Source organism: Sinocyclocheilus anshuiensis, unplaced genomic scaffold (assembly GCF_001515605.1).
Source record: "Sinocyclocheilus anshuiensis isolate Anshui unplaced genomic scaffold, SAMN03320099.WGS_v1.1 scaffold1486, whole genome shotgun sequence".
Classification (NCBI taxonomy): Eukaryota; Metazoa; Chordata; class Actinopteri; order Cypriniformes; family Cyprinidae; genus Sinocyclocheilus; species Sinocyclocheilus anshuiensis.
The window spans coordinates 37,626-60,767 of NW_015552651.1; the positions used below are offsets into that span (position 1 = coordinate 37,626).

Here is a 23,142-nt window from a genome sequence, read left to right on the forward strand (position 1 = left end):
TTGTTTGTTCTGTACAGTTAAACTGAGCACTGTTCTTCAGAAAAATCCTCTGTGTCCTGCAGATTCTTCAGTTTTCCAGCATCTTTTGCATATTTTAACCCTTTCCAGCAGTGACTGTATGATTTTGAGATCCATTTTTTTCACACTGAGGACAATTGAGGGACTCAAACACAACTATTAAAAAAGGTTCAAACATCCACTGATGCTCCAGAAGGAAACACGATGCATTAAAGGGTTAGTTCACCCAAAAATGAAATTAGGTCATCCTAGGTGTATATGACTTTCTTCTTTCAGACGAATCCAGTTGGAGTTATATTAAAAATGGTCTTTGATCTTTCAAGCTGTTTCATGGCACTCAGCGGGTGTTGCATGCATCCGTCCAAAAGAAGTTAATTAAAATGCGCCCATCCATTTAAAAAAAAGTGTCTCACACGGCTCCGGGGGGTGCCGTGTGATATCTTACTCAGGACAGTACTAAATAAAAAATAACATGCATTTTGTATGATCTCTCTTATTTTGTTAAAATTATTCACATTTTCACAGATTCTGCAAGGGGTTCCCAAACTTTCGCATGCCGCTGTATGTGCTGTACACCAACGTACAAAATTTTAGAGTCAATTTGTTTTTTGGAAAGAATTTAATACTTTAAATCCTCAAGGACATATTCAATTGCTCAAAAGTGACCATAAATACATTTATAATGTTACAAGCGATTTCTGTTTCACATAAATGCTGAACTTTCTATTTATTCATTCTTTCTATATTGAGCTTTCTTATAATGACACTGAAGACTGGAGACTGGCTGCTGAAAATTTAGCTTTGCCATCACACCTGCCCCCAAACTTCTGAACAGTAGCAAATGTTTAGGTGTGTTTGTACCTTTTTCCTCTATCTCATGTTTGAGTATCTCCAAGTCCATGGTCAGCTCCTCCACTCTCTCTTTTAGAGTGTAAGCCTCCAGTTGCAGTGACTCGGCCCGCTCTTCAGCCATTTCCTTATCCAGTGTGGCCATCTCAATGGCATCTGCTGTATCTGCCATCTCTTCCATGTAGCGGTCTTTAGCTTCAAGAGCTTCCTTAGATTCCTACATAATAGGATACCAGCCACTTTCATTATCCACACTCTGACACATATCATGACACATTGCTCTGCAGTAAATGTATACTTGATACCCTCTTGGCCTCCTTGAGTTGTTTCTGCAGTTCATTTTGTTGTTCCTGCATCTTACTCTTCCACTCCTGCAGCTGCTCCAGCTGAATCTTGTGCTTCTCAAGCTCCTTCAGCTTTGCCTTGTCCTCTGTCCTCTTCATCTTCAGCGTCTCCAGCTTCTCCTCCAGATCCTTCACCTGGGCACGCAGTGACTCCTCTTCCTGCAAGAGAGTGAATGCATGCATGCAGAGTGCAGTCGCTGTAAGAGACTCAAGAAGACCTCTCACGTTTACATGAATGTCAGAGAAAAGTCATGTTGTGGTTTTTGTTGCTCAATTGTTCAGAACCTAATCTAAACGATTTGGGTGTTCCTTCAACTACTTGCACTTTTGGCACTGTGGACTTTTAGAAAACAAAAGTCACCAACATTTTTCACTCTTACTAGTAACTAATATATTCCATTTGTCTACAATCAATGTGAACATACATACTGTAATGTATTGGGTTTAATAGCATTTGAAGATGATGAAAACAATACAAAATGTAATAGCCAACTTTTTCATGTATCCTAGATTCACACAATTAATATTTTCACTTTTTCATAATTTGGTAAAATGACAGCTTTATTGGAAATGAGATACAATAAAAAATATTCTGTTCACAAGTCATATTTAGTTTTACCATTATTTCATATAATTTTGAACAGTGTAATAGTTTATATTTTTATGATTGACTTTCATATTTTTATGACTGAAATCTGGGCCTGGGACAAGGGTAAATAATAATAATAATAACTGGAAAAAAAAGTTTGCTAATAAAAATCAACCCCTGGGTCATACACTACTGTTCAAATGTTTTTTGTTTTGTTTTTTAAAGAAATTAACAATTTCCTTCAGTAAAGATCCATTAAATTGATCAAAAGTGACAGTAAAGTCATTTATAAGGTAAAAATAATAATAATGCTGTTCTATGGAACAAAGTATCACAAAGTTTCACAGGAATCACAGTTTCTGCATTACATATTTTTATTATATATATGTTGTTTTATTTTGATCTTATATATTATAAAATGATATAACTGTTTTCAATATTAATAATAACAAGAAATGTTTTACGCAGTAAATCATCATATTAGAATGATTTCTGAAGGATCATGTGACACTGAAGACTGGAGTAATGATGCTGAAAATACAGCTTTGCCATTACAGGAATAAATTGTATTTTAAAATATACTAAAATAGAAACAATAAATAAAATATATTAAAATCAAAACTATTTTACATTTAGATGGTATTTCACAATATTATTGTGTTTACTGTACTTTTGATCAAATAAAAGCAGACTTGGTGAGCATAAATAACTTCTTTCAAAAACATAAAAAAATCTTACCAACCCTAAACCTTTAAATGGTACTGTAAATGCACCCAAAGTTAAAGAAACACCCATTTATGATTAGTAAACAGGTCAATAGTTTTTCATAACATCTGTAACCTTGACGACCTAAAAACAGACATTTTCACAGTGCAATTGATGCAAAAGTGAATACTGTGTAACATTCTAGCTTAAAAATAAACAGAACAAAAGTAGTGGTTATATTTGTGTCTGTAAACATGTGTGACTTTAAGCATCTGACCTTGCTGGGTCCCGGGATGGGAGGAGCCCCAGGCGAAAGCAGTGTTCCCACAGGCGAAGGAATAACTGGAGCAGCCAGTGGTGTTTGGGCAGGTGTGCTGGGTTCACTGCTGCTCATCTCTCCAGCAGAAGCTGATACTGAGCCTACCTTCACCCCCACTCCAGCCCGCGTTTGCTGAAAGACACATGCAGAGATCACTAAAGCTCCACTGATATCAAAAACTCTCAAATGAATCACGTCAACCACAAACTTTCTTTGAGATTATTTAGCAAACACAAGCGCACACAGATGTGACATGCAGGATTGAGCTCACCTTGGGCCTTCTGGTGGTGGTCTGAGGAGAAGACAAACGTACACAGATATATAACCACCACAGGTCAGAAGACAGATGAAGAACAGAGAATCAAGGAAAAAACGGAAGAAAGCACATATATAGTAAAGATTAGTAACAGAAAAAAAGCCACATGCATTAAATGAGAACTCCAAAAGCATCTGTGTGAACCTCAATAAACCACCTTCACCATTTTTTTCCATCACATGATGATAAGCTCTGCTTGTGTGTTTAACATCAAAAATGTTCTTTCAGCACATAAAGAGTCAAACACTAACCCTCTCTATGGCACTATCTGTCTGCCTGCAAAGCAGAGTGCCTGGCACCAACTGGGTCAAACAAGTACACTCGTTTACATACAAGCATGCACACATACACACACAGATGGTCAGCATATGTTTTATTTTTGTAGAGATCATGTAATTGTTATAAACCTGCTGTACATACATTTTATGGCAAACACATACACATAATTGTAAAATATTCTGAATCTATACGTCAGTTACATAAGTTACACTATCATATAAAAGTTTGGGCTCAGTAAGATTTGTTAATGTTTTTAAAAGTTTCTTATGCTCACCAAGGCTGCATTTACTTTTTGATAAACACAGTAAAAACAGTTATATTATGAAATATTATTACATTTGAATTTAATTTAATTTATTTTTAATGTAATTTATTCAGCATCATTACTTCAGTCTTCAATGTCACATGATACTTCAGAAATATAATATGCTGATTTGCAGCTGAAGAAACAGTTTTTCTATTATTATTATCAATGTTGAAAACAGTTGCTGCTTAATATTTTGGTGAAAACGATGATGCATTTTTTTCAGGATTCTTTGATTAATAGAGAGTTCAAATGGACAGTATTTATTTGAAATAATTTTTATAAAGCATTATGTCTTTACTGTTACTTTTAGTAAATTTAGTGTGCCTTTGCTGAATCAAAGTATTAATTTCTTAAAAAAAAAAAAAAATCTTACTGACAACAAATTTGAATGAATGAACGGTAGTGTATATACATACAGTGGCCCTAAAAGTCAAACTTATGAATTTCATTCCATTGGAAAAAAGAAAAATCTAAGTAAGCGGCATCTGTTTTTTTCACAAATAATTTTCACAGTGTCCTATCAGAGTAACTGCATGTGTAGTGCATTACTTCAACTATGAATATGATCCACTAACCAGAACGTGTCCAAATAATTATAATTTTGTACAATATGCCTATTGTTTTATCATATGACTTCAGAACAAACTTCTTTTTATGAATTATTTTGCTTGTTTATTATGTTTGAGCTTTATTAATTTAAAATAAATTCCACGTTTTGATATTCTGTATTAAAATACAAAAACATTCCAACATTTTTATGTTAAATACTTCTTGTGGTCACTGTACATCATCAGATCATTTTAGTTATAGTCATCTATCAAGAGAACAAAATGTACTAATCACTCAGACAACTGACTTAAAATGAACCTTTTAGCAATTAATAAAACACTAACAACAAGAAACAACCTATTACATGCACTGACATACCAACAACCAGTAAAGAACAAAAAGAAAATTATCTCCAAAATCACACAAACACCCTAGTTAGACAATAAACAACTGAGCATTTTGCATGCCACAGAAGTAGTAAACAAGCTTTTGTACCTTACGAGTCGTAGGTGCCTGTCTCATCATTTTTACGATTGAAGAGGAAAGACACAAACAGGTGCACACACACACACACACACACACACACAAGCACCAGGTGCAGAAAAAGAGCAGGAAGAAGGATTGAGTCACATTAACAGCAGATCGAGATGAGAGCAGGCCAAGCCCACAGCAAAGCCACAAACACACTCATACAGCAGTTGGCAAGTGCTAGCCAGACACACACACACACACACACACACAGCGACGCTGTTGCAGGTCGTCTCTGCTGCAGCTGAAATGACGCTCCTTTCTTGTACTACTGTGTGATTAAATCCTTTTTCTTCAACAGGAACCGAACCGAGCCCCTTTCCAAACACTTCTCTGATTATAACGCTGTCCTTTAGGCTCTGCTAAACAGTAGGCGCCTCTCTCTGTCTGCATCCATCTCTGGCTCTCCTGCTCTTTCCACTCATAAGCTCTCAGTGCTGCTCTGCTGTGCCAACTGCTGCCTAGCAAGCACATTACATCACTGCATCCACCCCTCCCTCCAGACAGAGAGACAGAGAGAGAGACAGGCTGGAACAAAGGCGGAAAGAGGGAGAGAGGGAGGGACTGATGGGAGTCTGGCCTGTATCCTAGCAACACTCCATAAGTATCTCTATGGGCTCTCCAGTCAGGAACATGTCTGTGTTTGAGTGCAGGCCGAGCATTTTTAAGCAACTTATAGTTTAAACTTATGATATATCTAGACACAAATTTAACTCATACGTGTATGTACACCCAAAAACATTGTCAGTTAATGTTAGTTAACATTAACTAATGGGACCTTATTGTAAAGTGTTACCCTAAAGCATTTTAAGAAATGTGTTTTCTGTATATTTTAAATGCATTACTGCGGTTTGTAAAAGCAGGCGCATCGTTATTTGAGGATCCATTACAGCACAGAGTGGGGAGGGATGGAGACAGATTGATATATCACATTACAGCTCTGCAAGAGAGAAAAGTGATGTGTAGTAGAAAACAGAGAGAGGGATGAACAAACGTGAAAAATAATCCTGGACCTTCACTGTTTCTATACAAGTCTTAATTTGTCATATCAGTGGCCTGCATTTATATTATTAGTGACTTTGTACTTAGAACTAATTAACAGTTAGTTCTCAATTCTCTGTATGTATGTGCTGTACATGTGGCAGAATTGACAATAAAGCAGACTTTGACTTTGACTTTGACTTTGAACAGTTAACATTTCATATTTCATACAATCATTTAATTTCCACAAAGTTTTGAATGAGACATAAACTATTTTTCATACTGTTTTTCATTTGTTTAATCACTGTACTTGCGATACATTTAAAATATTTAAAAACTTTAACATAGATAGATAGATAGATAGATAGATAATGTTAAACTTTTTAAATACGCTATTTTTTTTTATGTAATACTAACATTTAAAAAATAATAATGCTATTATATAAAAAAAATTAAAGCCACCAAACTTTTTACAAATATAATGATATTGTTTAGGAAAAATATATGATGGAAATATGACACGAAAAATATATGATGCTAAAACATTATTTAGGGCTTTAGTAGTACAACAACTTGTCTCTGGGTAACTTTGTAACTTACAACTTTGTACCTTATCTACCCCCAATAGATACATATTAGTACTTTAGAGTAGTAATATACCCTCAGGGTGCTACTATGAACTTTGTAGTGGTAAAAAAGGTTTAGTTCTTTCTGAGGGACGAGGGTGCACTGCACCAGTGACAAGACATTGCACCCCTTAAAGGTAAAATGTTTTCACATTTTTTATGTTGTTTTATTTATAATTTTGGATTGTGATTTCAACACAATGGATCAACCATGGATTAATCCATGGATTAAGATTAATTAACTTGTACTAATGTATTAAAATTTGTAAAAAGCAGCTAGTAAAAGCTTAACGCACTGTGATGGCGTAAACAAATAAACCCATTGACCAATCTTTGTTTCTATGATCAAATTCATGCTAAATTTATTTATGTTACCACTGTTTTCTGATGTGAAAGGAATCAAGGTTTTAAGACAGTTAAACACAGGTCTTCTTCTCCATTAATGCCCATTTATACTTTCAACCTCAGGGCAAGAGCTCCAAACAATTCATACTGACAGCCTGAACTAGATAACCTCCTAAATAGCATTACCCCAAGCACTGACATTTAGAAGAAAATGCTGGGATGCGCACACACAGCTTTCAAGTCCAATATTTCAGTGGTGATCTAATGACAAGACATCTAATGCCAAGCCAGGCTGCAGTACCAGGTTTGTCTCAGGGGGAAAGAAACGCTCAGTCTTTCATCAAACATAGTCTTATGTCATAGTCCCACACAAACTTGTACAGGATTTTTCCCCCCTCAGATTTAGCATAATTTAGTGATGTAAAAATACTGCATCATCATTCATATTCTTATACACAGTCTTACATTCTTAAACATTTTACATCATATTTATTTGCCTTCAAAATTCTAAAACTTTGTTTATTTCTAGGTGTAAATTACATTTTGAAGCTCAGATTGCCTATGTGGTCTCAGCCTTTTTTTTTTATTAATTGTATATCCATAGAAAATACTACTGTTAATATTTGTTTTGAAATGTATATAAGTGAGGATGAACAAAGATAAATATGTAGTGATTCAAATTGAATTTCATATCTATCTTTACCTCCAATTTATGAGATAAATGACTATGATCCATGTACATGTGCAGCCTTCACATAAAGAAAGAAATGTGCATTAAAACCTTTAAGAATTTATAAAATAATGCATATTAATTAAAATCACACTGACCACAACTAATTTTGAAAACTTTTTTCAAGGAATCTGCAAACTCAGTAACAAAGTAATGGGGAACACCAAACAGACTAAAAGCACTATATACTGTAAAGTCAAATCTCTTTCACTCACACGTTCACTAGGACTGTCTCATACACATAAACACATCATACTCAGCATGCTAATTCATAATATCCATTCATCAAAGAACACTGCCATCCAGCTAGCAAAGCACTAGAACACATGAATAAATGTACATAAAATTAACAGAAACAATATAGAAACAAACACTCCTGATGAACACACACACACACACACACACACAGGTAATGTACTGTTTGTGTGATGCCATGCAGCAGAGCTGTTCAATATTGCCATTGCTATGGAAACAGAGGTTAGAGAAACATGCAGCACCTTTTTGGGTTTGGTTCCTCGCTGCATGCTCAGATGGAGGAGGAAGAGGTGACAGATTAAAGTTTGGTCAGTCAGTGTGTTTGTAATGAGCTTGAATGTCTCTCACATACAAACACACCAAGACTCCCACATAAACAGCGCGATAATCTTTTTGCATCTTAGACAGAGACTTTATAAAATGCCTGTGACAAAAACAGTTTGCGCTCATGCATGTTTGTATTAGTGAGTGTAGATTTAGGATCCCTTGTGAAAAATAAGCACACTTTAGCATATTTTTAAAAAAATAGTACTTATTGCAGAAATAAAATATTTAAGTGCAAACTGAATGTAATGTTTTCAGACACCTAATTGCTTGTTTTTTTACAATTAAATGAAGATGTATTATATTTATATTAAATGCAACTTAAGAGTGTTTTTGACCCATTTAAGTTGGATTGTAGTAATTTCATAATTATTACTTATTTTGTCTTTGAATTATGGTTAAAGTGTACCATTGAATGTACTGACAAGCACTTATGGTAAATTAAAATACACTTTAATGTTGTTTCTACTGAAACTTGCATGACATGTATTAAAATATATTTGTAATTACACATTTGTAATGATGAAGTTGCAATTTAGTACGTTTAAAATGTATAATCTTTAAATGTAATATCAAATAACACTACAGTTGTGCTTAATGTGTTTTAGTATGTTAGTCAACACAACAAAATAAGTGTATTTCTTTAAAGCATGACAAAAATTATTGAAATATAATGATTTAAAATTAAGTAAATCTACCAAATGCACATTTTATGTGTATTTAAGTGTGTTAAGAAACATAGTCATGAAAGTGTACTCTCTTTAAGTACACTTAAGTGGACTAGTGTATTACCTGCAAGTACAGTTTTTTTTTTTTACACTACAAGTGCGCATTCAATACAATTATGCACACTTCTTTTTCACAAGGGACAAGAGAAGACTACATGTGTGTTCATGCAATATAGTATGTATTTTTTGGTTGGGAGGATTGGGAGGACAAAGTGCAAATACATGCTTGTTAAATTCATGTAAGAGGTGAAATCAGAAGGGAATCAGAAACATGGTTCACTTTTACAGACACAGATACAGGATGAGCAGTATCGTGGCCAGAGAGTGTTACTATATCCCCCTCTGCTGGAAAGGAGAGTATATAAGCAATACTTTTAATGTGAAGTAGCCTCAGATGACATACTCACAGTCCAAGCACAGACTGTCCAATGTGTCAGGACCGCTTCCCACGTATCGACGAAGACACGAAAGGTTCAGTAGACTTTTTGCTTTAAATTAATGGTTATTGTCATGGTGTAAAGAACAGAAACTGCTCTTTGTTAATAATTGGAATCTTTTCTGGGAGCGTCCTAGGCTTTTTCGCGCTGATGGCCTGCACCCCAGCAGAGTCGGAGCGGAACTCCTGAGTTTTGGTTCCTTGCCGCTGTCGCCTCTGGCTTGCTTAGTTGGGGACACTTCATTTCCAGCGATATCGTTGTCTTGATTGCAAATGATTGCAAAGATACTATTTAAACTGAACTGAGCTGGATGTTGACATCACTGAATTCAATGATGAACTGTCTTTAACTGAAAAATGAGTGTTTACTATTGTCATTTTGCATTATTGACACACTATTTTCCTAATTAATGTTGTTCAGTTGCTTTGACACAATCTGTATTGTTAAAAGCACTATATAAATAAAGGTGACTTGACTTGACTTGACTTGACTGTCCAATGTATATTACACACAAACATGGGCAGAGATAGCTGAAATAGACAACTCTAATTTGATTGGCTGTCACTAAGAGCCTACACAATGGGCTCAAGGGTCCAGTGCATTGAAAACTTGTTCCTATGCCCTGCAAATTTAAGTGACAACAATGAACCTCCAAGGAAGAAATAATAATTGGATATGCCAACGCTTTCTAGAATACTGGCATCAATTTTTTTTACCAAAGAAATTCAGAGTTTCTTTTGAGCCGTTCACTAGCAAGTAAACTACATATTCACTAGAAGAACTGAGTATTATGCTTTGCTTTAAATAATATTATGTATTTATTCAGAAATTCTAATTACACACATTTCTGATAGATTCTCTGGTGTTTTCAGTACAGCCAGTGACAGAACAGTCTATCATTGTGGTATCAACAATTTCAGATAAACTCGTCCCTATACGTGGCATTTTAAAAATCAAACTATTATTGGTGGCTTTTTTGAGATTGGTCAGACTGACCTTTCCTGTCTGAGTGGGTGGTTCTTGGCCAGAATAAGCTGCAAAAGTCTTGCTAAGCGAGACTAAAGACCTCTTCAAAAGGCCACTTGTGTTTGTATAGGGAAAAAAGTCATGAATATACACACAGTCTCACAGAAACACGGTGCACAAGTACCAATGCAAGAACATATTCGTTATGTTGAAACCCCTTTCCTCACTCACCACTTTGTTTGACTTTGGACCTTCAATTATCTCTGAGAAAATAAAAAATAAAGTGAGATCATTATAATTTCATGAGAAACAAAATATGGCTGCAAGCAGATATGTGCCTAAAACGGTTTGCCTACCCCGCTTCAGCATTTTGGAGGTGGCAGCTTCAGGTGTGTCAGGAGATGTCGTGTCGGCCCCATCTTCTACTAGCTGAATCTGCAAGAGAGTTTTTTTTAAGAGTTTCTAAGAACTCAACAGAAGAACATGTACATGTTTTCACCTCTCAGTGTTTGTATGAGCAAGCATACATGGGAGTACCTGTGATTGGCGTACAAATATCCCATGGTTCTCCTGACAGGTGAAATATCGTTTACCCTGCACAGTGCCATCGTTCTTGCCTTTAGGTTCCTCTAGAATGACGCCCACCCATTTTCCAGAGGCAAAGAGGGTGTTTCCAATATATGCCACGGTGCCTCGATGACCTTTACCAATGACCTCAACCAGAGAGCCCACCTTAATAGGCCGCCCACCTCCATCTGAACTCATCCTGCTGCTGCCGCTGCTGGTGGTCTGAGGACAAGAGAGAAAAACCCTTAAATGACTAAAAGAGCTTTTGATTATATCAAGAAAATAGTAGATTGATGAAAGGTTTATGATTTGACATACAGTGGCCCTAGAAAGTATTTAGACACTTTAGCTATACCTTTTTGTATATAGATATTGCCATTTATTTAAATGATTAAATAAATAAATAAAAATACATTACTTCCATATTAAGTTATTAGAACAGTTAAACAATTACATTTAATACACAATATTGTCAGTTTCTTTTTCTGTTTTTACTTTGCCAGCAAAAATAGATTCAAACAAAGCCAAATCAGAACCAATATTCGTGTGTTTGATCCTGATTAATTCTTTGTTTTTGAACAAATCGGTTGAATGAACGATTCAATGACTAATAATAAAGGCAGCTTACTTTCATTCCAGAAAGAATGAATTGGAATGATTCAATGCTGAAAGAGTGAATCAGCTTGCAGAAAGTCACTGAAAAATTTGGACAGCATACAACGCGCAAACACAGACAAGTGGAGTGATTCAAACAGTCAATTGTGCCGGTGATGTTGCACTGTATTTCAGCACATTTGCAATGCCACTCGGCCAGTCAGATTCGGACCAACTGTATAATTTATTAAATGCAATGACATTCAGACATTTTGTGGAATAAATTTAAAACCACACTGTGACTAGACAATCTGGGGGAGTTGAAACCATTTGCAGGCTCCTCATTAGGTCTCTGAACAAGTCTCTCATGCCCTCCAGATTATATGTCTAAGAGGACAATTGAGGGTTATTTAGGAGCACTCAGACCAGAGCTCATGGCTGAAAAAGTTTGTGACGCAGCCCTAATCTTTACTGCAGAAGACATCACTGTTACCTGCAGTCACAGTGTGCAGGAACTCACTCTCTCTCTCACACACACACACACACACACACACACACACACACACACCAGCTGGTCCTGAGAAACCTGCTCCATTTCACTTCCATTTAGTCATTTAAATTCTCTAATCACACAGAGGCTGGGGTCCAAAATTAGTTTTATTTCTGAAACTTACTGTATTCTAAAAATAAGCACTGGTCACATAAAGATAACAAGATGAGGCATAATATCTGCAGTGTTATTTATTATTCTTGCTGACTCTAATATCAACTCTAAATGCTCTGAAGAGTTGGGAACATTATTAGGTTACAATGGAACAATAGAAAGAGAACAGAAGTGATAGATGTGACCTCTCCTGCAACTCAAAAACAGAGAGCTGTGCATAGACTGGCAGCAGCTCACTGAAGCGTGACATTCATTCATTACAGAGATAGTTACTGGCCAATTCTAAATTCAGCTGAAGAATACGTCATGTGCACATGCAGGACAGGGGAGTTACTGAAAACTGACTTGTGACTCAGCAGAATTAAGTCACTAACTGTGTTAGTACACAGTAAAACTATGGGTTTAGGAATGTCTTCATTGATATGGATCTTGTGGAGCTTGTTAAAAAGTGGAACCGAAGAATTTGAATAATTTTAAGTTCCCTACGAACTTGAAGCTTAAATAGCAGAGCTTTTCCCATGTGTGAGTCATGTGCTAGACATAAAGTGTCTATGTTTTGAGGAGATTTGCCTTACTAATGCCTGATGTACTTTATGTTTTTGAATGAATTATATGTTCTCCATCAAATCTTTGTCCATATGCTTTCAAATAAATGTGAAAGCATGTCGATATTTTATATAGGCATAAATTTGAGTAGTTAACCTCTTATAAGAGCTCTTAAAATCCACAAAAAGTTTCAGGGAATAAGTTCACACGAATAATTAAAAACACTCATACGTTTGTTTTTCTATCATGGTGGGAACTTTAACTTCTTGACTTTTATTTTTTTATACTAAACTATTATACTGAATCCTCTAACCCTAAAACTAACCCTCACAAAAACCTTTTTGCATTTTTAGATTACCATTAAGACATCTCTGCCATATGTTTATTAATCTGTTTTCCTCATGGGGAGCTATTGGCTGCTCAATAATATATATGATTTCTGGTTTTACTATCTTTGTGGGGATGCATCACTATATTCGCTAACAGTCCATTTAAACTGGTGTTTTATGTTCATAGTAGTGCTGTCTAATGTTTTATACTGGAAAAGGGCGTAAGATTTATGTCTGGAGATCTAGCCAGAGTTATTACTACATTTAACCGGGTTTGAAATAAGACTTATGTTGAGCTAAAGGCTTTGATTCAGTTTGTTAAAAATAGGATTTGGGCTGTAGTCAAGTTAAAAGGGATAATCCACACTAAAATGAACATTTTGTCAACATTTACTCACCATCTTGTTGTTACAAATCTGTATGACTTTTGAATGCAGAACACACAAGAAAATATTTTGAAGAATGTTGGTAACCAAAGAGTATTGGTTCCCATTGAATTCCATTTTTGTCCAAAGAAAGACGTACAGATTTGGAAAGTCATGAGGGAAAATTATGACAGAATTTTCATTTTTGGGTGGACCCTTTAACAGAATCATATTTAAAATGATTTTACAAAACGCTTTTAGTCCATAAATAACATGACATACAGTGCAGACAATCGAATAAAGGGAAAAAAGCAAAACTAGTATGAAAAACTAGTAATGAACATCAAAATGTATCACATTTATTTTTTTTATGTTACTCAGCAACTGTGTCAAAAATTGCATCGCTCCATTACTGTCCTGCAGTAAAAACGGCCTCATACATACAAAAACACACTGCAATTGATTGTAGAATTTATTACACAAGCAAATGCATTTTAGCTAAAAGCTGAGCCTTACAAATTCCAGAAGACTGACTCTCGCCTGACACAACACAACACAACTGCTCACAACACACTAATTCTACTTTAATACAATTAAAAATGTGCATGTATTCACATGTAGGGTTCCAGACAGAAACAGAAAGTGTGTCCACTGTATGTCACTCACCCTGCTGTAAGTGTATCGTTTCATCTGAGACATGCTGCTCCTGCGTCGCCGTTGACAACGGTTCCTTGCCTTGCTTCAGCAACCAGCACAGGCTTTTCAATCCCCCAACCCACTGTCTCTCTTTCTCTCTGTCTGTCTTTCTCTATCTCCAACTAACTCTCATCACTCAAGCCTTTGTCCATAGGATGAGTATCAGAGATGTGCGTTTTGGTCCAGCTCCAGCAGAGGCACAGACTGAACCCCAGAGGGGACACAGGGAAAGACACCAGAGGAGGTCCTACTGGATGTCTGAGCTCAGATGAGCCCGCTAACATGTGAACTGTCAGAAGGATCCCAGCATTAGATTGAGTTGGAGTGAGAGGTATGTGTGTAATTCGGTCTGACTGATCTGTGTTGGTAGGTGAGTGTGTGAGAGCAGTGCAACTGCGCTAATGTCTGCGCTGCCTTCTGCAGGAGAGCAAAAGAAGCAGAACTGGGTCCTAAAGCCCTCCAACACTGAATAATCATCAAAATTATATTAACATGTAAATGTACTCTCTGAGTGATTAAAACACAACAAAGGCCTTTCTCCCAGTCTTCTCACATAGACATACTGTACTATAAAGGCCTAATAACAGAGGATGACCAAATTACTTTAATTTACAGTACAGCTCAGTATTGTTATTAACTAAAGCTGAAATAAAAATAAATTGAAGCTAAATAGGAAAATGGGAAAAAATGACAAAAGCACTACAACTTAATTCTAGTTAATACTAGTATAAAATTAATACTAAATAACATTGGTTCAGCTAATAGCTATAGTTAAAATGATAGTCAAAAGCAAATTAAATCAGCCCATAGTTACAAAAATAATCAAGTTATTTGTTTACACATATTGTTTGCCATGTTATATTCTATGACCCTTTCAGACATTAAATAAATTGCATTTTTGTTTATTACAGCACTGAAACAGGTGACTGTGTTTAATTATTTTTTTAGCATTTCGATTATATATAAAATTATTATTATCAAATTATGTTAAATGATTGTTATATAGCTCTGAAATATTTGACTGATGGCAAAATGGCAACATTTTGCTATAAAATATTCTTGCATAATGACGCTAAACTGTATAACTGAGCATCACAACAGGCAGATATTCACACATAATAGAATAATTTAAACTCAAATAAATATTTATGTCCATTTATTTATTTATGTGGTAAGTAACAATGTAAAACTTGCAATAATGTACATCATTATTGCAAAATATAAATACCTTCAGGGTGATACAAGAGAGTCCTGATTACACTGCTGGGATTTGTGATAATAACCAGCTGACGGTACATTATCCTTTACATATTAATCACTGGATTACTAAAGGCCATGTACGGAGATGATCACTGGTTCAACCACACTCTTTTTACTGTGGTTCCCTGGTCCAGAATGTTTTTGTTCAGAAACAACATTCACACACAAATGTTCACATGCTTAGCATATAAGACAATGTTTAAGGCAGCAGGTCTCTTTAAGACAGCCAGGCTCTATTCAGCCTCTCTGTTTCTCTCCAGGCCTATTTGAATGTGACGAAGCTTCCAATATGAAGCTGAACATGAAGAGTGAGTTCAGTGAGGAGAAGTGCGCACAGCCTTGACAGACTGACAAACAAACACACATACGCAATGACAGGATTAACACTCTTTATAAACTACAACAGCACTGAATCCCCGGGGCTTATTTCTGTATTATACATTCTGTACAGAAAGCAAATGCTGATGTTTGCTACACACTCACTGTTCACTGTTATACAGTTAGAAGGGACAGTTGCACAGCTGAAAACATTGTGCTCACAAAAACCAGTAAGCAACTGTGGGTCAGTCTGAGCAGACATTCAGACAATGCACAAATAAATCACACAATGACAGCTGCTCTCCTCTGACCACTTCATGAAACAGTGCCTCTCATCTGTATCAGTGATACACAGCTTTACAATCTATCAGGCAAGGAATCAACAGGGCACATTCGAGGTTTGAATGCTAGGAAATGCAGAAAATACAATGAAGGAACAGAGAGGATAAACAGAATAACAATATAAGAAGAAAAACATGGAGTGTCCACTTATAAAAGCTGTTTTAGCTTAATTATCACTTCACACTAGTGTGAGACTTTCCATTATATTTTATTGTAATAATGTGTCTAATGTATATATACATATATATATGTATGTATAAAAAGATATATATATATATATATATATATATATATATATATATATGTGTGTGTGTGTGTGTGGGAGTGTATCTATAATTTGTTCACATAGCTAAGTAAACATGCATAATATAATATAATGTAATATACAGTAAATATATGTGTAAACATTTCACAATTTGTTCACATGTAAATAATATACAATTGTACAATTATATACAGATTAATTTGTTGTAAATCCTTATTTATTGAAGGTATTAGATAAAAGTCTTTTTTTGGAGATACCCTTAATGACACTGAGTACAAATGAATTAATGAATTACCTATTGTATACAAGAGTTATGAAAGCAGTGCGATTATGCACATTTGCTTATTCCTGTGCAGTGATGATCAACTGATGATGCACCTGCCAGCCTGGTCCGTCTGCTTCCTCCCCCCACATGAATCAATAAATAACAAAATAAATATTACAGAATGATAGTCTTTACAGAAATTTAGGTAAATGCTTTAGCAGTGAATAGTAAAAACAATTAATTCAAGGGGAGGCTGAACGCATCGCCAGCAGCCCATCAATCCTCTCATCGATCAGCCACCGCCTATTTATACTACAGCCGTTACATCCCTCAACTGAGAATTAGTAAATACAATCGGGGATGGGAAATGGAGGGTGTGAGGCCATTGAACTGTTCTTTCATGCACTTTAATTCAAACCATGCATTTGAACTTACCGTGATGTTTTTGATGCTGTTCTTACTAAGCGTGCTGTGTGTATTCTTTGTTTTTTTTTGTTTTTTACAGTCTATGGTATTCCCGTACAATGTGGATGTGACAGCTACTTCCTGAGGAGCGCTACAAACACACACACACACACACACACACACACACACACACACACACACCGCCCGCGCGCGACTCACTGGATACAATGGGAGATTATGGGGTGTTTTGGCACTTACCTCGAAAAGGGTACAAAATAGAGTCTGAAACGTCCGAGTCCGTATAAGGTTGCTTGACCAAATTGATGACATATCTAAATAGCTACAGTTTAAAATCCTGATTAAGCAGCCTGCCTGCAACAGGAACAGCTAGGACTCTAGCTAATTAATTGTCTCTAATTAATTGTCTAAATTAAACGAATAGTTCACCTAAAAATGAAAATTTACTCACCCGCATTAAATAATATTGATTAAAAATTGATAGAAGCGTCACAATAATCCACGACTCGAGTCGAAGTCGAGTGAAAGTTGCGAGTTTGCAAATGAAAGCAGTATCATGCATAGAGGACTCGTATTTTTGCCGGAAACAACTGTGTGAAGCTAAACACGTTTTGACTTGTTTAATTAAAACAGCTTTTTGCTTCACTAGACATTAATTAATGGACTGGACTGGAGTAATGTGGATTATTGTAATGTTTTCAGACATTTTTAGCTAATTTTCCCTTTTGGGTAAACTATTCATTTAATATTGATTTGTAGTTAATTTAGTCTAAATCAATTTGGGACCAAATAATGGTTTGTCGTGTTGATTAACATTTTTCTTATAAGTTGGGTAATAGGGTTGAATGAGCTTTGAACTTAATGAATATTTCATGGTAAGTTACATTTGTTAGATAATTTATCATACATACATAAACTTATAACAAAACATGTGATTTGTGCCTCCAATGCTTAAATTACATATAAAAAAAATTATGGGATATCAAAGTACATTATCTGAATTGGTCTTTATAATTAAATGGATTTTATGAAAACTTTGTTTATTTTAGAATGATGTTTATTTAATATAAAATTTAACATTTTTGGCAAATGTTTTTCCTCCAAAGGGATCTTGACAGATGAATGCAACTTTTTACAATTTTTTTTAGCATGTCATGACACCACCATTTCTGTGTGCATATTTAAACACCATGAAATTGATCAGCCTGGCAGGAGGTGATGGCCACACAAACTCCTCCTCCGTTTTAAACCCGATGCTGTCATACAGCTTATGAGCATCAGTTTGGACCATAGAGGTGAAAAGCACCACTCTCTTCACATTATGCCTGGCAACAAATTCAAAAGCAGTTTTACAAAGTGCTTTCGCAAGGCCACGACCCCCGAAACTCCTTTTTCACAGAGATCCTTTTCAGTTTCCAAGCACCTGGCTCCTCTACACAGGGCAAAATGCCCACCGTCCCGACAATAGACCCTTTCAGTTCTGCAACCCAAAAAGCAGCTCCTACTTCCAGGCTGCATGTAGGAGTTCCTGATGTCCAACAGATCCTCTCTAAGCCCAAACTGAATACCCTGCTCAAAAATATACTGCACTGACATCCGAACAGCCAGCATAACCCCTCCAACACCCAAAATGCCGGTCAGGACGGAGCCAGAGAGGATATGGATGAGAAGGAAAACTCCACACAGCATAGCTTGAATCCATGGTTGCTTCAGGGCCAGAAGATACACAATTCCAACATGCTCTCTGAACCCAGTGGAGTATATCGTCCTCACAGCTGAATAGTCTGCATCCCGATACTCACGGATCTGATACCACAACATCGAGGCTTTAGGACTGAGATTAAAATGGAATTGTGAGGAAAGCAAACAATATATTACAATAAAGCCAAGAAAGTGCCTTCATATTCTGTTAAAGTTTTAGAAAGCTATTAGCTTTTTAAAGTCAATGCACCCAAATGCATAACAAAACACAGTGTTATGTCAAGTAGATTGTTTAAAAGCTTACCGTTACACAGGCTTCTCCTGCTTGAACTGTTATTCACAGCCCAGACCTATCAGACAGAAACATAAAAGTTACCAAACTTGCTTTAATACAGTTATAGGTGCAAACAGATGACATATGTGCAAAATGCTGCCCAAAAATATTTTTTTATTATATTACTATTATAGTATAGTTTAATAATAATTAAAAATTACATATTTGAACTAAATCAAAAGATGCTTTTTCAGCCCAGAGAACTGAGTGTGAAACTTCCCGAATGGAATCACATGATCTTTGCCATTTCAGACCACTGATGTTGCTCACAGAGCTAATCAAACCCAAATACAAAACAGGTCCAGATGATAAATCCAACTCAGAATAGCAGTTGAAAACAGTTCATTTATAAATGTTTTTATTGATTTATGTTATTACAACAAATTATTGTACATATACAAATGTTTTTTTTAGAACAAATCACTTTATCCAGATGCTTCAAGTCATTTTAACATTTAGTTACAGGACAATCACATCTTTCATAAATTAAAAAATTAAAAAATTTAAAGAAATTAAAATAATAAAAAAAAAGTCAAATACATAGCATTAGAGAAATGATTCTGTTATTTTGTTAATAAGCTTTACTGAGTCATAGAAGTGGACAGGCTGTGTATAAATAAATAGAAATGATCTTAAACACTATAAAATGATTTTAAGGACTACAGACTCTACATAATCTTCTTCAAGTACACGTCTCTTAAATGCTTCTGGTAAATATTCAGTGGAGAACATTCTGACAGGTAGATTAATGAAGCTTAGACAAGATCTGGACACCTTGTTTCGCTTTTATTCAAGGTTGCTATATGGATAATTCACCCAAAAAATTATATTCTGTCATCATTTACTCATCATCATGTCATTCCAAAGCATATGGAACATTGGTTAATCTTCAAAACACAAATTAAGATATTTTAACACTTTACAATAAGGTTCCATTAGTTAATATTAGTTCATGTATTAACTAGCATGAACAAACAATGAACAATACATTTATTACAGAATTTATTAATTTTTGTTAATGTTAGTTAATGAAAATGCAGTTGTTCATTGTTAGTTCATGTTAATTCACAGTGCATTAATTAATGTTAAAAAGCACAACTTTTGATTTTAAGAATGCATTAGCAAATGTTGAAATTAACATTATAACTAAAATTTAATCAATTCTGTAGAAGCATTGTTCATGCTTAGTTCATGTTAACTAAAGTAGTTAACTAATGTTACCTAATGAACCTTATTGACAAGTGTTACCGAGATTTTTAATGAAAGATCCAAAAAAGTCATAAAGGTGTCAGAAAACAAATCAGTATGAATTGAGTGGTTATCTTTTGAAGAGATATGATCACTTTATATGATGAATTTAGGCTTTTATTCACATAATGTATAAACACACATGCATCAAGCACATCACATACGGCAAACACAGCAAGCTTGCATCACATGCTAGAACAAACCTCACCAGTTCTCGCGTATCATGCATGCACATTTGAGCTTCCATGTTTACCATATGTGATGTGCTCTGTGTATGTTTGTTGATCATTGTTTAGATGTAAATAAATTGAATTTGTTCATCTTTATGACCTTTTTGGATCTTCTAGGTTACCTGGACGTTCAATGGAGGGACAGAAACCTCTTAGGTTTCATTAAAAATAGCTAAAGTCACAAGTTTGGAATGACATGAAGGTGAGTAAATGACAGAATTTAAATTTTTGGGTGAACAATCCCAAATCTGATTTTTTAAAACAATTAGATTTTTTTCTCTTAATGAACAGTATATATAAAAATTGTTCCCTTTTTTCCAAGGTTGATGATTTAAAGAAGAAACAGACAAACGATGATAGTGGTGTGCTTCATTAGTAATCTGAACCAGTGTTAAAAAAGTCTTGGCGGTTTGACTGAAGTTGGGAGATCTCAACCTCAGTTGTGATGTTGTTTGAGGACGAGCTGGTACTCCATCAATGTGAAATTAGTCAGCTTGGCAATTGCCTCTGGAGCACTAAACTCTCTGACCTTCTGGTAGCCCATGTGCTCATAGAGCTTCTGAGCATCTGTCTGTACCACCGAAGTGTGAAGCAGTACTCCTTGAAAACCACGTTCAAAAGCGAAGTCGGACACAATACGGCACAGTGCTTTGGCAATGCCTTGTCCACGGTGAGTCTTTTTAACCGACAACCGCTTCAGTTCCAGGAAGTTCTGGTCTTTCTCTGCAGGCAAACACGATACTGTACCCACAACACAACCTTGGCTCTCAGCCACCCAGAAGCAAGCGTTGGGTGGATCCAGGTAGGTCTGCTGAATGTGATTGAGATCTTGCTCAAGGCAGGTCTGGATGTACTTGGTAAACATGTAACTCACACTCTGCCTGCCTGCGGCCAAAAGCAGCGTGACTGCTAGTACAGGGAATAGGATGGACTTTGAGCTGGTCAGTAAAGCGCAAAACACACATCCCAGAAACATCTGCGCTAGGGGCTGTTTGAGAACGTGCATGCAGGACGATGGGATGTGCTCGCTCATCCCGAAAGTAAAAACCTCCTTTACTTCTTCATGATCTTTCTCCCGGTAGCGACGAATCTGCACCTCAGCCATGACCTTCAAATCAAGCATGATATCAGAAGTAATTATTACACTGAAAACTTAAGACTGTGTATATCAAATACTATTACACCTGACTTGTCTTGTCGTAATCAAGTCTTGTAAGTGAGCAACATTTCAGATCTAGAGATCGACATAACAAGATGCTTGTGCATTTACATACCTAACAGATTTTTCATTTACTTTACATAACAACTCATTAGTTAAACAGTAAATATAATAAATCTCACTTTGCCAGCCTTAGGGTTTGTATTTGTATTAAAATCACAAGACACAGAATTATATAGTGGCACAGAAACTCACAGAAAATTACCCGATCAGCCCTAGATCCTGATAAGACAAGATTTCCAGGCAATTGACCTTTACTCGAGGACTGCAGCCAGCCAGCGAGGAAATACATAAGGCATTTGTGTTTACGGAAGTGTTCAGAGCTTTTTTACAATGGCATGTGCAAGATAAATTAACTGTATCAATATGCATTTAAATCATGCGAATTGAAATAGGCTTTTCCTCTGGATTTTCTTTTTTTTTTTTCAAACAAGTAATATAGACATACTTGTTCTGTAAAAGATCCTACCAAAATTAATGAAAACAAATCATTACTTTGTTCTTACGGTGTTTCTTCGCTTTTCAAATTGTCTGTTTGAGATCGCCATCCACTGGAGAGGAGGAATTATAAGAACGGTGCATTTGACAACGTTTCATTCATTCATTTACCGATTTAACGTGATCAACTACTGGTAATATCACTGGTTATGTGGTTGGCTATTATTACCAAAGGATCGTTGTTTATCAAATATAAAACACTTAATCCGTTTTCCGGTAATTGTTGTCATTATGCTAGATAGGGGGAAGGTTAGTTGACATGTCCTTCATTCATTAATTCATTCACTCATTCATTCAATAAGATATTAGCTTAAAATGCATTTGAATGTATAAAGAATAGATATAGCTATGAAAACTAGATTTACATGGAACTGTGCTGTTGCCCAGATTTACTGAAGAAGGCCATTTTTAAACATTAATTTATAAAGCTCACGAGGTTTGGAGTTAAAGTCCAGTTTCATTAATTGGCCAATGTGTTTTCGAGTCAGTGCTCAGTCAATGTGATATAGCACAACATTGTTTCTTTAAATATGATCAACAACTGGTAATATACTGCTGGCCTTAAAAGTGGTTGCCAATTGTCAAAAACAGATAGAGCATCAAATATAAAACACATTAAACTTTTTTTTGTTAATTATTCAGACAGTAACAAGGGATATCATTTCATCATAATGTACAATTAGGGAACTGCACTTGATGCATTAGATTTTTATAAACGGTCAGCCTAATGCAAATGAAGAACATGTGCTGTGTTCAAAATGCTATACTATCACACCACTCTTACTATTTCTGCAATATCCAGTCCTGTGCATAGTATGCATGGAATACCTGGATGATACTTTATTTGCCAGAATCTGCTAAATATAACTCAAGTACACTGAAATCAGTACAGAAGCTGTATTTGGAAAAGCATAGTACCATACAACTAAATTAATGCTCCTGGTTTGTCATGTGACAACACTTAAAAAAAAGTTAGGCAGCATGCACTGTGTACTGGGCAGTAAGCAGTAAACAGTAAGCTAGTGTGCCATTTCGAACACAGCCATGGTCAAAGCTCAAATCCACTAGATAGCAGTAGTGTTG

General features: G+C 35.6%; 2 protein-coding genes and 1 pseudogene across 8 annotated transcripts in view; all 3 read right to left on the bottom strand.

Moving 5' to 3' along the window:
• LOC107667063 (dynactin subunit 1-like) overlaps nt 1-14,360 on the bottom strand; it is a 31,968-nt gene extending 17,608 nt beyond the window's left edge. For 2 of the 3 annotated variants that reach the window (XM_016458655.1, XM_016458654.1), the window contains exons 1-4: nt 13,927-14,360; nt 10,733-10,984; nt 10,552-10,630; nt 10,427-10,458 (exon numbers count right to left, since the gene is read on the bottom strand). In XM_016458655.1, coding sequence (XP_016314141.1) covers nt 10,427-10,458; nt 10,552-10,630; nt 10,733-10,984; nt 13,927-13,959 — 396 coding nt within the window. In that variant the 5' untranslated portion in view covers nt 13,960-14,360. Of the gene's footprint in view, nt 1-3,095; nt 3,117-4,770; nt 4,789-7,982; nt 8,004-10,426; nt 10,459-10,551; nt 10,631-10,732; nt 10,985-13,926 lie in introns of all 3 variants that reach the window. The other variant, XM_016458658.1, reaches the window with a different exon arrangement.
• A 3,613-nt stretch (nt 14,361-17,973) lies between these two features.
• On the bottom strand, nt 17,974-19,097 carry LOC107667053 (probable N-acetyltransferase CML5; annotated as a pseudogene).
• Nucleotides 19,098-20,645: 1,548 nt separating this feature from the next.
• On the bottom strand, nt 20,646-22,110 carry LOC107667058 (probable N-acetyltransferase camello). Of its 5 annotated transcripts, none has more exons than XM_016458645.1 (3): nt 22,068-22,090; nt 21,757-21,826; nt 20,646-21,450 (listed from the first exon to the last, which is right to left on the bottom strand). In XM_016458645.1, the coding sequence occupies exon 3, from the start codon at nt 21,445-21,447 to the stop codon at nt 20,779-20,781; it is 669 nt and encodes a 222-aa protein (XP_016314131.1). In that variant the 5' UTR covers nt 21,448-21,450; nt 21,757-21,826; nt 22,068-22,090; the 3' UTR covers nt 20,646-20,778. The 5 variants fall into 5 exon arrangements, with proteins under 5 accessions (XP_016314131.1, XP_016314130.1, XP_016314129.1 ...); XM_016458644.1 differs by having other exon boundaries at nt 22,057-22,079; XM_016458643.1 differs by lacking the exon at nt 21,757-21,826 and having other exon boundaries at nt 22,057-22,110.
• Between the last annotated feature and the right edge of the window lie 1,032 nt (nt 22,111-23,142).